At 44.2% G+C, this 14,533-nt stretch overlaps 1 protein-coding gene across 8 annotated transcripts in view; it reads right to left on the reverse strand.

Moving 5' to 3' along the window:
* The window catches only part of SPPL2B (signal peptide peptidase like 2B), a 175,053-nt gene that overhangs the window by 99,544 nt on the left and 60,976 nt on the right, over positions 1-14,533 (reverse strand). For all 8 annotated transcript variants that reach the window (XR_007771331.1, XR_007771330.1, XM_050933741.1 and 5 more), the window contains one exon: positions 905-1,087. Coding sequence is in view for 6 of the 8 variants with exons in the window: in XM_050933741.1 (XP_050789698.1) it covers positions 905-1,087 (183 nt within the window). In the remaining 2 variants the exon portion in view is untranslated. The remainder of the gene's footprint in view (positions 1-904; positions 1,088-14,533) is intronic.

Consider the following 14,533-nt stretch of genomic DNA (forward strand, 5'->3'; position numbering starts at 1 on the left):
TATTTACAGAAATATATGTACAACAAGCAAGCTAGAGGATTGCATGTTTGGACGACAGAAGAAACGCTCCAACGACCGTCACTGGCAGTAAGCAGGAACTGGAGAGGTGGTGGGTCGGAAGAGCCCTATATGTGGCGCTATGAATGCGCAACTCCAGAGGGCTCCATAGCTAACCTGATGGGTACTGCTAGGGGAAAAACCTTCTGGTGACTGCATGTGGCGCACACACCCCTAATTGGAACTGACATGAGCAAGCACTCGAAGAATCACCAATCTTCATGCAACATCTCTCCACATCTGGCATACGATTCTAAGAGAGACACGTATTTCCAGTGCTGACACTCAGATTTAATTAAACCGAAGCCATACTGCTGTACATTTCATTGAATTAATCTTTTGAATGCTAAGTCACAACACAGAACTAATATTTTGTTGAGGTCCAAGGAGCTGGTTTCATTGTTTTAGCCAAGTGTTTAATGATAGACAAGACTTCATGCAGGGGCATTATATATACACAGGTCCCATTGGGAACCATCGCTACTTGTGTGAGTAAAACCTCTGGCTTAATTAATAAATATTAAATGCCACAAATAGAAAAATTTAACAAAATTACTCACAAAACAGCAATTATTCAGGCAGTATATCAGGAATGAACGTATATTTTTCTGTTGGCTAAGAACATGAGTAACTTTATCACATGCGCACAGAGAGATACTAATTCTAGGAAGAAATTTGCCAGGTCAGAAAACCCAAAAGTAAATAAGCTAAAGATAGCAACTCTGGGAAGCACTGAGACAATGCAGCTTATCAAGAATGAAGTCTAGACGAAAAATAAAGTTTTATAACCAAAATTAACAATCAGAGATACATCGGTACTGCAGACAATAACTAGGAATAGACTCACCAGTTTCTCTCTACTGACTATCAGCAAACCCCGGGCTCCATTGATCTGAGCAAGCCTGACTTTCTCATAAAAGGTGCAATTCCCCCGCATCACCATAGGGATTCTGTTATGAAATCCACCATCTGGTACATCAGAAGGAGAACACAAGACAGATGCTGTTTGATCCTGAAGCTGCAAGAGAGACTGGAGAAAAAGAAACATTAGTTGAAAAATAAGAATTACCAGTTGAAAAACCAAGAACAGAAACTACAGGAAAAATATCATTCTTAATTTCTTTATATTAAGCAAGAATTGCTATGTACAAAACAAAACAATCCCCCCCAAAACTCCAGGATCTAAGGAACAGGAACAAATATCTGAATTTAAGTTGCAGTAAAACACAATACTTATACAGACACACACCCCCCTCGGGTTACGCAAACCCAACTTATACAAATCCGCATTTAGGGAAAAAGTTCCCTAAAATAAAAAGTCAGGGAGCATCTGTATTAAAATGATGTCAAGGTTACTTTGAACATTCATTTCAGGAAACGAAAGTCAGAGAGTTTTCACAGTAGCATAAACTCTGACATGCTTCCCATCTTATCTTGTATTATAGACAGTACTATTAGCACCACCTATAGTTAACATTGCCCAACACTTAATATTACAAGACCCTATTTTCAGTTGCTTGTAGCTTTTCCAATCTTTAACAATTTGGTCTGAAATTTTCTAAAGTGAGCATCTGCCCCAGGCTGAATTTTTTTTGGAAATTTACAGTTAAAATAGTCCAGCTGTTTCCAAGAACAAGACTGGGGAGAAACGTTTTGCCAATGTTAAAAAAAAAAAAAAAAAGAATCACACAATTGTTTTATTGAGAAACCTTAGCAATGTCATGCTTGATGCAGGGAACTGACATTTTGCAAGGGGGAGAGTGTCGGCCTGGTGTCAGCATTGTGCTGTTTGCCATTCTCATGCAAATTTGCCCAAACTTGGACAAGTTGTAAACTTTCGAAAAATCTCGGTCTGCACATTCTCAGTAGAAACTTTTGAGAGCTAAGAAGCTAAATTATCCAATGATTGCATCTGTACTGAAGGTCCATTCCAGAGGTTCAAGGCCTGAGCAAGACTTTCCCTGTAATTCAGGATGTATAAAAACTACTGATTTAAAGGAAAAACAAAAGATCTTTTTTTAATTTAAATTGGATTGTTATTTAAAATTGGGTTTTTTATTTTGTTATTTAAATTATAATGTTTTTCTTTTACAAACGCTACCTTTTTAAAGTGAAATTTGAATTTAATACAAAATATTTTAAGGCTTAAACTTTAAATTATAGTCTTAAAACATTTAAACAAAAATTAAATATGCTGAATTATAACATTAGAATGGCAATACTGGGTCAGATCAATGGCTCATCTAGCCCAGTATCCTGTCTTCTGATAGAGAGAATGAACAGAACAGAACAGGGCAATTTTGCAGTGGGGCATGTCGGGGAGTCTTCCCCCCTCTCATGCACTGAGCTGTCCCCTCCATCTTGGTTGCTGGTGACAGAATGTGGTTGTGCTATTTTGCAGTAGGGAATTGGGGGACTCCCCTCCCCAGGGCACTGACCTGTCCTCTTCCCCCCTCCTGTCTCTGCTGTCCGTGCTAGGAGCCACCCACCCCCTCCATTGCAGGCTGCACACAGTACCATCCCCATCCATCCCTTGACAGAGTGGAGTATGAAACTGCCAGGGGGAGCATCTCAGCCCGTCCCTGGCAGCCAGCTCGCTCAGCCATTTTGCTGACTAGGGGCTCCCTTGCCAAATCCGGGGCTCCCCTGTCCCATTCCTCCAAACTTGAGGTCCCCCTCCAACTGACCTCTCTCCCCCCCAACAACATGGCTGTCCCATCCCTTCCAAAACATACTTAATTTTTCATACGCCTTTGGTCAAATGACGCTCTCCATAACAGCAACAGCTGCTTAGGAGCAACATAGCAAAAGGGCACCAATATGTTGCTACTAATGAGTGTCTACTGTATGTTGAACAGCACAGGTCCTAGTACAGATCCTTCAGGGATCCCACTATTTACTCTCTCCATTGTGAAAACTGACCATTTATTTCTACCCTTTGTTTCCTGTCTTTTAACCATTTACTAAACCAGGAGATGATTTTCCCTCTTATCCCAGGATTATTTACTTGGCTTAAGAGCCTTTGGTGTGGGATATTATCAAAGGTCCACTGGATCATCCTTGTACACATTTGTTGACTCCCCCTAAATAATTCTAGTAGATTGGTGAGGAATGATTTCCCTTTAGAAAAGCTGTGTTTGACTCTTCCCCAATATATTGTGTTTATCTATGTGTCTGACAATCCTGTTCTTGACTATAGTTTCAACCAATGTGCCTGGTACACAAGTTAGGCTTAACGGCCTGGAATTGCTAACATTGCCTCTGGAGCCTTGTTTAAAAATTTAAAAATTTGTTTAAAGCATTACTTTATCTATTTGCCATTCATCTGATTTAACTGGTAGTTTACACACCAGACTTAGTTCAGCAATTTCGTATCTAAGTTCCTTCAGAATGCTTGAGTGATACCATCTGGTCCTGATGACTTATTACTGTTATCAATTTGTTCCAATATCTCCTCTTCTGACACTTCAATCTGGGACAGTTCCTCAGATCTGTTACCTAAAAATAGTGACTCAGATGCGGCAATCTCCTTCACATCCTCTTCTTCAGTGAAGACTGATGCCAATAATTCATCTAGCTTCTCTGCAACAGCCTTGTTTTCCTGTAGTGCTCCTTTAGCAGCTTGATCATCCAGTGGCCTCACTGATTGTTTGGCAGACTTCCTGCATCTGATGTACTAAAAATGATTTTGCTGTTAATTTTCGTCTTTTGCTAGTTGCTCTTCATATTCTCCTTGGGCCAGCCTGATTATAATTTTATATTTGACTTGCCAGAGTTTATGTTCCTTTCTATTTTTCTCAAAAAGATCTGACTCCCTCTCTTTAAGGGATTTCTTTTTTGCCTCTAAACCCTGATTTTACTCTTTTTAGCTGTGGTGGCATTTTTTTTTGGTCCTTTTTTTTTTTAATTAAATTATTATTTGGGATATACATTTAGTTTGAGCCTCTATTATGGCGTTCTTAAATAGTTTCCACACAGCTTACAGGCATTTCACTTTTGTGACTGTTACTTTTAATTTCAATTTAACTAGTTTTCTCAGTTTTGTGTAGTTCCCCTTTCTTGAAGTTAAACGCCACTGTGATGGGTTTCTTTGGTATTTCCCTCCCTACAAGGATGTTAAATTTAATTACATTATGGCTGTTAATACTGAGCAGTTCAGCTATACTCACCTCTTGGACCAGATCCTGTGCTCCACTTCGGATTGAACCGAGAACTGCTTCTCCCCTTGTGGGTTCCAAGACTAGCTGCTCCTAGAAGCAGTCATTAATGGTGTCTACAATTTTTATTCCTGCATCATGTCCTGAGGTGATGTGTACCCAGTCAATATGGGGATACTTGAAATTTCCTATTATGATTGGGTTTTTTGTTTTTGCAGCCTCTCTAACTTCCCTGAGCATTTCATAGTCACTATCACCATCTTGGTCAGTTGGTAGGTAGTATATTCCTACTGCTATGTTCTTATTATTCAAGCATGGAATTTCTATCCATAGAGATTCTATGATATAGTTTGAGTCATTTAAGATTTTTACTGTATTTGACTCCATGAGCCTCGATCAAAACCTTTGAATTAAAAGCTGCTTTTCTGTGCAAAGAAAGAATCGAGGGGAAACAATCTAACTTCTGAGGTCAAGCTTTATAAATATGGCACAATAGGTCACGTAGTAAGAGCTTGATCCTGTGGGAGACCCAAGGGCTCTGCTACTGGTGAAAGAAACGGGCAAAGTCATCACAATCGTTGGGACCCAGCCTCTGGCTCCAGGAGATACACTATACACAATATATAGGGTTACCAACTTTCTAATTGCACAAAACCGAACACCCTTGCCCCATCCCTGCCCTGAGACCTCACCTCTGCCCCACCCTCCACTCACTCCTGCCCTGCTACCTCAGTTGCTCACTCTCCCCAACCCTCACTCACTTTCACTGGGCTGGGGGTGCGGGCTCCGGGGAGTGGCCAGAAATGAGGGGTTCAGGGTGTGGGAGGGGGCTCCAGGCTGGGGTAGGGCGTTGAGGTATGGGAAGGGGTGAGAGCTCCAGCTGGGGATGCAGGCTTTTGGGTGGGGCTGGGGATGAGGGCCCTGGGGTGCAGGAAGGGGCTCTGGGCTGGGGAAAATGTTTGGAATGCGGGAGCAGGCTCAGGTAGGGGACTGGAGTGTGGAAGGGGTTGCAGGCTCCAGCCGGGTGACGCTTACCTCAGGAAGCTCCCGGTTGGCAACACAGTGTGGCTAAGGCAAGCTTCCTGCCTGCCCTGGCTCCGCGTTGCTCCTGGGAAGCAGCCGGCATGTCCAGCCCCTAGGTGGAGGCATGGCTGGGCTGCTCTGCATAGTGTGCACTGCCTGGGCCTGCAGGTATCGCCCCCACAGCTCCCATTGGTCACAGTTCCCAGCCAATGGGAGTTGTGGAGCCAGTGCTAGAAGTGGGGGCAGCATATGCTGCTTCTCTGATTGCCCCTGCACCTTGGGGCCATAGCAGAGCCTACTTTAGCCCTGCTACGCCATCGACCAGACGGAACAATCAGCGGTGCTGACCAGAGCCGCCAGGGTCAAAAATCGGACGCCTGGCAACCCCAATTGCGTATCTCATCAAGATCATCTACTGAGCCTTCCTAGGTGGTCTCATATTCCCTCCCTGAGGTCCGTCTCAGTTATCAAATTATGAATATTTGAGACTTCACCCACCATGACACCTCTCCATCTAATGAAAAAAAAACACACTGATCTGCTCAGTGACTACCAGCCCTTCTGGATTATTATGGGCATTTCACGTAAACAGCTTTGCTCTGTCTCCTTGCATGTGTACACAGATAAAAACAGAAATCCATTCATTTTGCAATTGCCTCTCTCTGTCGCTAAACAAATAAAATACTGCAGTGCAAAAGGCATGTGGATTACTCAAGCAGAACTCTTCGATTGTTGTTAGTTCTCTTGTTTTTTTGGGGGTAGGGCTGGGGTGGGGGGTTATGTAACAAGGGAAAAGGAGCAGAGTGTGCAACCAAAAAGGATCAACACTGGTGTGAATGCAGGAGATTGTGGGCAGAAGGGACTAAATTCTTCAGACTACAGTCTCTAAATGTTGATTTTTAACAGCTGGGAACTGGGGGAAAAATAGTACCATGACTGCAGATTGTAAGAGACCCCTATTTGGGAATATTTTCAAGAAATTCTGTTCCTTTGGAGGATCATGCGCCAAATATAAACAGGGCAACAAAAAGATGCAAGGCCTGGTTGTTGGAATGAAACAGCATTATAAAAAATGCTCCTCAGAAGATAGTGACTTTGAAGATGATGATGTAGACATGTCTGAAAAATCAGGGATGAGCTGGTTAGTAAACTTATTTTTGAACCATTTTTATGGACTGCCTATCTGGTTTTACTATGCTTGTAAATGATAGATTATTGTCATAAATTTGTGCTTTGGGTGGATTACTAGTGAATTTCAAAAATGTTTGTGTTCAAAATATGTTGATTTGTTGTGGGAGTATTTATCAAATATATTTTTACTATTACTGCTGAACTTCTTAAATGATTTTTTTACTGCTCTATATAATCAAACATACTAAGTGAAGAGTTCTTGTTTAAAAGTAAAGTTTTATTAGGCATTTATGAATTTTAACATTTAAAAATGACTTTTCACCCAGCTCTGAGAGATAAGGATTATCTAAATCTATGTAAACCCGTAAGATTTATTAACTTTCCCCAGAAAACTGGGTTTAGAATTATATAATTTAAACAATGCTATAAACAGCTGCAGTAGGAGGAATCTTTCATTTACCATTTCATTTTTTAAAGTTCACTGAATAATACTCTGAGCAAGAATGATTTTGTCTCAGGGTCTGACTTAGACATAAGGGGTTATGAACGTCCATCGACTGCAATGTCTGCAACTTCAGAGTTATCTGCTGGTACCACCACTACTGCTGCAACTAACCATACGTCAGACAGAAAATTACCTATATTAAAACAGAACCAAAAAACCTGACTTTCTTCATCATCCAGTAAAACTATGAATGAGTTCATAATCAGACCAACAAGTTCCAGGAAGACTCCACAAAGGAAAAGATTGCTTGGGTCACCTATGTGACAAATTCTTCCTTTTGTCTTGTTCAGAACAAACATTTCATTGACATGGTTCAATCATTTTGACCAGGCTACACTCCAACCACGAGAGCAGACATTGCTGGAAGGTTGATGGATACCATGTATGAAAAAGAAATTGAACTTTGTGCAAAAAAAACATTGACAGGAAATTCATTAATCTGAGTGTTGATGGGTGGAGTAATGTAGACAATGATCCAGCAATATGTGCTTGTGTGACAACAGAAGAAGAAGCTGTCTACCTTATAGAAACAACTGATACATCAGGAAATGCCCATACAGTAGAATACCTAAAAGAAACAGCAATAAAAACTATAGCAAACTGAACAAAAATTCAAGTGTCAGGTGCATAGCTAAGCACTGTCACTGAAAATGCTGCAAATGTAGCAAAGCTAAGAAGAAATCTAGAAGATAATGAACCTAAAACTTATAACATCTGGATGTATTGTTCACTTGATGAACTCAAGGCTTTGGCTAAAAGATGCATCTCCAGGAATAAAGAAGAACATTGAAATTGCAAAATACTTCCATAACTACCACTTTGCTTCAGCTTCACTGAAGAAAGCAGGAGAATTCAAATGAATTCTGCCACAAGATGAATGATGGCATTCAGTGTTTGACTGTTTTGAGCTATTTATTAAGAACTGCCCTATTCTGATAATAATTTGTGAAGAAAATTGTGACAAAACAGATGAAACTACCACAGCCAAAGTAGTCAACACCAGACTACAGAGAAATGTAGAAGATATGCTGAATATACTGAAACCTAATTCCACAGGCTTGGACAAATGGCTGAAAGATTGTGGTTCTACTGTGGATGCTGAAAATAACTTTATTGAAGAAAGAAATACCCATCAACAATGTTAAATTGCAGGAAGTAAAGAGGCAGATGAATCAAGCACTTGTTCTACCTCATTTTCTTCCCAATATTCTGAACCTAAAGCACCAAGGTAGATGCCTAATTGCTGAAGAAGAAGATGCTGCTATATGATATGGGTACCTAATAATCACACATCAATCATGCCAGTCATAATAAATTTCAGGGTTGGAGGTGTTTATGGCAGTTCATGTTTCTTGATGATGTTTTAAAGAAAGTCACAGCAATGAACTCGTGGAAGTCAATAGCTAAGAACTTGGGACCAGAGTTTTTTGAAGTGCTAAACTATTTTTGACTGTTGTTGTCTTTTCTACAATCACAGAAAAACTATTTCCTTCATTCAAAATTGAGAAATTGATTGAGATTTGCTTTAGCTGAAAGTCCCGCTCCTTTTTTGTTCTCGGCTTAAAAGCCTTGCAAATGCGACACTTATCTGTCAGGCGAGATTCCCCGAGGCACTTAAGGCAGGAGTAGTGTGGATCTCCCTTCAGCATCGGCTTATGACAGGCCAAGCAGTTTGAAACCTGGTGAACCAGGCATGGGCCCCGGCACCGGGTGTGGGGAAGGGGCTAATCCCCGAACCCCTCTTAACTATACACTAACTATGAACAATAAAAATTAACTATAACTATATAACTTTGAACTATATACACAACAAAATAACTAGAGAACTATGAGTAGCTAGGGAGGTGTAGGTCAGTAAAACCGCACTCCACTGTTCCAACGACCGACATGAGTGGTAAGAAGGAACTGAGGGGTGGGTGGGTCGGCAGGGGTATATATCCGGCGCCATGGCAGCGCCACTCCAGGGGGCACCCAGCTGACCCACCGAGTGTTGCTAGGGTAAAAATCTTCCGATGAACGTGCACGCGGCGCGTGCACACCTAACTGGAATGGATATGAGCAAGCACTCGAAGAAGAAAGATAAGTACCATATTTGGAGGATGGCATGGATTGCACTCTCAGCAAGTTTGCAGATGACGCTAAACTGGGAGGAGTAGTAGATACGCTGGAGAGTAGGGATAGCATACAGAGGGACCTAGACAAATTAGAGGATTGGGCCAAAAGAAATCTGATGAGGCTCAACAAGGACAAGTGCAGAGTCCTGCACTTAGGACGGAAGAATTCCATTCACTGTTACAGACAGGAACCAAATGGCTAGGAAGCAGTTCTGCAGAAAAGGACCTAGGGGTTACAGTGGATGAGAAGTTGGATATAAGTCAACAGTGTGCCCTTGTTGCCAAGAAGGCTAATGGCATTTTGGGTTGTATAAGTAGGGGCATTGCCAGCAGATCAAGGGACGAGATCATTCCCCTCTATTCGACACTGGTGAGGCCTCATCTGGAGTACTGTGTCCAGTTTTGGGCCCCACACTACAAGAAGGATGTGGACAAATTGGAAAGAGTCCAGCGGAGGGCAACAAAAATGATTGGGGGGCAGGAGCACATGACTTCTGAGGAGAGGCTGAGGGAACTAGGATTGTTTAGTCTGCAGAAGAGAAGAATGAGGGGGGATTTGACAGCTGCATTCAACTACCTGAAAGGGGGTTCTAAAGAGGATGAATCTAGACTGTTCTCAGTGGTACCTGATGACAAAACAAGGAGTAATGGTCTCAAGTTGCAGTGGGGGAGATTTAGGTTGGATATTAGGAAAAACTTTTTCACTCGGAGACTGGTGAAGCACTGGAATGGGTTACTTAGGGAGGTGGTGGAATCTCCTTCCTTATAGGTTTTTAAGGTCAGGTTTGACATAGCCCTGACTAGGATGATTTAGTTGGGAATTGGTCCTGCTTTGAGCAGGGGGTTGGACTAGATGACCTCCTGAGATCCCTTCCAACCCTGATATTCTATGATTTGCCCTTTTCCAGTCCTCTGGGATTTCTCCCATCCTCCACAAGGTCTCAAAGATAATTGCTAATGGCTCAGAGATCTCTTCTGCCACTTCCATTAATATTTCAGGGTGTATTTCACCAGGCTTGCTGACTTGAAGATATCTAACTTGTCTAACAGACAACCTGCCAACCTGAAACATATTCTCACCAGTAACTGCACACCACACCATAATAACTCTAGCTCAGGAACCAATCCATGCAACAAACCTCGATGCCAACTCTGCCCACATATCTACACCAGCGACACCATCACAGGACCTAACCAGATCAGCCACACCATCACCGGTTCATTCACCTGCACATCCACCAATGTAATATACGCCATCATATGCCAGCAATGCCCCTCTGCTATGTACATCGGCCAAACTGGACAGTCTCTACGGAAAAGGATAAATGGACACAAATCAGACATTAGGAATGGCAATATACAAAAACCTGTAGGAGAGCACTTCAACCTCCCTGGCCACACTATAGCAGACCTTAAGGTGGCCATCCTGCAGCAAAAAAACTTCAGGACCAGACTTCAAAGAGAAACTGCTGAGCTTCAGTTCATCTGCAAATTTGACACCATCAGCTCAGGATTGAACAAAGACTGTGAATGGCTTGCCAATTACAGAACCAGTTTCTCCTCTCTTGGTTTTCACACCTCAACTGCTAGAACAGGGCCTCATCCTCCCTGATTGAACTGACCTCGTTATCTCTAGCTTGCTTGCTAGCACACACATATATATACCTGCCCCTGGATATTTCCATTACATGCATCTGAGGAAGTGGGTATTCACCCACGAAAGCTCATGCTCCAAAACGTCTGTTAGTCTATAAGGTGCCACAGGATTCTTTGCTGCTTTTACAGATCCAGACTAACACGGCTACCCTCTGATACTTAACTTGTCTAAGTAATTCTTAACTTGTTCTTTTCCTATCATAGCCTCACAACCTACCCCATTTACATTGATGTTCTTTATGTTAGTCATCCGAACCCTGCTAACTTTTTTTTTGTGAAAATGGAAAAAAGTCAATTACTATTTTGGCCATTGCTGCATTTTCTGTTATTGTCTTTCCATCAAGTATCAGAGGGGTAGCCATGTTAGTCTGGATCTGTAAAAGCAGCAAAGAATCCTGTGGCACCTTACAGACTAACAGACGTTTTGGAGCATGAGCTTTCGTGGGTGAATATGATGCATCTGAGGAAGTGGGTATTCACCCACGAAAGCTCATGCTCCAAAACGTCTGTTAGTCTATAAGGTGCCACAGGACTCTTTGCTGTCTTTCCATCCTCATTTCCCTCCCCTGTCTCAATTCTTCCTCTTGCTCCCCATGTATTTGCAAAATGCTTTCTTGTTATCTTTTATATCCCTAGCTACTTTAATCTTGTTGCGTATCTTGGCCTTTCTAATTTTGTCTCTGCACGCTTGTGTTGTTTTTGTATACTCATCCTGTGACGAGGTGTAACAGGCCCTTTGAGCCCCCTGTTGGAGGGCTTGCAGTCCTACCAAGACTGCAAGCCTTCAGCCCCAGAAAAGGAGCAGTGAAGGTGGGTCCTCCAGGCCTGCATAGAAAAGGCTTCAGGAAAGCAGCCAATGAGAGCCCAGCAGGCTCTGTTAATAGGAGCTGCAGGGCCTAAGCAGATCAACTGCTGGCTGGGACCAGAAGGGTGAGAAAGGACTGGAAGGCTGTGAGACTCTGCAGATGAGAAAGCCTGGGAAAGACTGTGCTCCCGCAGGGAACAGACAGAGAACATCTGCCCTGAGGAAAGGATGAAGAGGAAGGGGCTCATGGGTAGTGGCCAACGGAATAGCAGCAACAGAGATAAAGGAAGCACTAGGAGGCTGCTATTTATAGGGTCTCTCGGTTGGGATCAGGAGGAGTGAATGGGCCGAGGTCCACCCACCGGCCACTGGAAGAGTGGCCAAAGCCCTGAGAAGGAGGAAAAAAACCAGTTACCAACCTTCTCGTAACTGTTGTTCTTCAAGATGCATTGCCAATTTTCATTCCAATTAGGTGTGTGCGTGCACCATGTGCACAGACACTGGAAGGTTTTTTCCCCTAGCAGCACCCCTTGGGTTGGCTGTGGACCCCCCTGGAGTCACACCTTCATAGTGCCACACATAAGGCCCTGCCAAATCGCCACCTCTCCAGTTCTTTCTTACCAGATTACTCTGACAGAGAAGAAGGTGGGTGAGTTTGGAATGGACATCACATTTCGAAGAACAACATCTTGCCAGCAACACAGCTCGAAGAACAACAGTTAGAAGAAGGTAGGTGTAGCGGGGTGGTTGCCACGCTCCCGCCTTAAAGGGCTTAGAACAGCCCAGGAGAGGGCTGTGATTGGGGAAAAAGCCTCAGCTGGGGCCATGCCCCAAACAGAATACAGCTGGCCCGTATAAAAGGGCTGTGAGCCAGGTGCTCTGAGACTCTCTCTGCCTTTAGAGGGAGAAGGACCTGGCTGCTGGGGAGTGTACCTGTGTAGCTAAGATTGAGCAGGGCTGGGGGAAGGCAAGAGTTGCTGGGGAGCTCCGGCCTGGAACCCCCCCAGGCTGCCAGCCTAGTGCAAGGCCAAAAGGTACTGGGGTTGCAGAGGGCAGCCCACGGGTAGGCAGAGGCAGTAGGCCCAAACCCTCCTTGCCAGTGATGAGTGGCAATCATACCGCAGTCTGTCCCAGTGAATGGAGGCTAGATGGGGACTAGCAGTAGCCAAGACTGAGGCAAGGTGGGGATAGAGGGGTGGGGGTTCCCCCGTGAAGGAAGACCCTCCAAGACTGTGGGGGTACTGAAAAGGGCAGAAGCCTAGGGAGGGGCACTGGGGTCTGGAAGGAACACGGGGGCCCAGCAAGGCGGGACAGGGGCCTGCAGAGGGCGCTCCAAAGCTGTGAAAGAGCTCATTCCCAGGACGACAATAGGAAGCGCTGCAGCAGTGAGTCTTACCCCATTACAGTAGGTAACCGTTTTTTTCTTCTTCAAGTGCTTGCTCATATCTATTCCAACTAGGTGACTCCCAAGCCTTGCCTGGGAGGTGGAGTCGGAGTTTGTGGAATTGCTGATTGAAGCGCTGCTCTGCCGAATGCTGCATCATCCCTGGCGTACTGGGTGATAGCATAATAGGAAGTGAAGCTGTGGACCGCGGACCCTGTTGCCGCCCTACAGATCTCTTGGATCGGGACCTGGGCCAGGAAGGCTGCCGAGGAAGCCTAAGCTCTGGTGGAATGCACCATCAATGCAGGGGCACGGACCTTTGTAATATGCCCAGATACAGGACATGATCCACAATGATATCCTTTGGGAGGACACTGGGAGGCCCTTCATCCTGTTCGACACCATGACAAACAGCTGCTTCAACTTGCGGAACAGCTTTGTTCATTCAACATAAAAAGCCAATGTCTGCCGAACGTCCAGGGCATGGAGCCTCTGTTTGGGATTGCTGGCGTGAGGCTTCCGGAAGAAGACTGGAAGAAATATGTCTTGGCTGGTATGGAAATTTGAGACTGCGTTTGGGAGGTATGATGGGTGAGGCGGAAGCTGCACCGTGTCCTTGTAAAAGATGGTATAGGGAGGGTCAGATGTGAGGGCCTTCAGCTCAGATACCCTCCTGGCAGAAGTATGTGACTAAGAAAGCCACTTTATAAGACAGAGGAGTGAGCATGTTACTAAGAGCTCAAACAGAGGCCCCATCAGCCTCAAGAGCACCAGGTTAAGGTCCCAAGCCGGGGTTGGCCAATGGATTTGAGGATATTCCTTTAAGAAAACATCACACCATCGAGCTAGCAAAGATGGAACAGCCCCCCTCTCCTGAGTGAAAAGCCAAGATAGCGGCCAGGTGAACCTTTACTCACAAATGTGACAAGCCCTGCTGTTTCAACTTTAGCAGGCAGTCCATGATAAAGGGAATGGGAGATTGTGTTGGGGGGGTGATACGGCTCTGCGAACACCAAATCGAGAATCTCTTCCATTTGGCTAAGTAGGTAGTCCTGGTCAATGGTTTTCCGCTGCCCAGAAGAACCTCCTTCATGGGGTCTGAACATGAGAGCTCTAATGGATTCAACTATGCAGCTTCCAAGTCATGAGGTGAAGAGACTCGAGATTGGGATGCTGGAGTTGGCCCTGATGTTGAGTGATGAGGTCTGAAACTAACGGCAGAGTGACTGGAGTATTCACTGATAGCTCTAGTAGCATGGTGTATCAATGCAGATGTGGCCAGGCTGGTACTACCAAGATCACTGAGGCGGACTTTGTGGAGGACCTTGTGAAGGAGCGGGATAGAAAGAAATGCATAAAGAGGTGGAGAACAGATCGATTTGGGGAACTCCTCACCATTGAAAGATATTGCTTATTACGTCTGGGTGAATGGATCACTCATGATTGTGATAAGATCTGCTGAGATGGTCCGCAAAGGTTGTTCTGAGACTGGGGGAGATAGCACCTTCAATATTCTCGGAAGTGTCCTATGCAGAACTCCCAGAGCTTGAGGGCTTCCCCCCGTCTGTTGATCTAAAACATCACTGTTGTTTTGTCCATCAGGACTGATATGCATCTGCCCTCCAGATGAGGCTGGAAAGTCTGATACAGCACATAAACTGCTCTCAGCCCTCTGACATTGATGTGAAGCAATAGTTCCTC

Source organism: Gopherus flavomarginatus, chromosome 24 (genome assembly GCF_025201925.1).
Source record: "Gopherus flavomarginatus isolate rGopFla2 chromosome 24, rGopFla2.mat.asm, whole genome shotgun sequence".
In the NCBI taxonomy this organism is placed as follows: domain Eukaryota; kingdom Metazoa; phylum Chordata; order Testudines; family Testudinidae; genus Gopherus; species Gopherus flavomarginatus.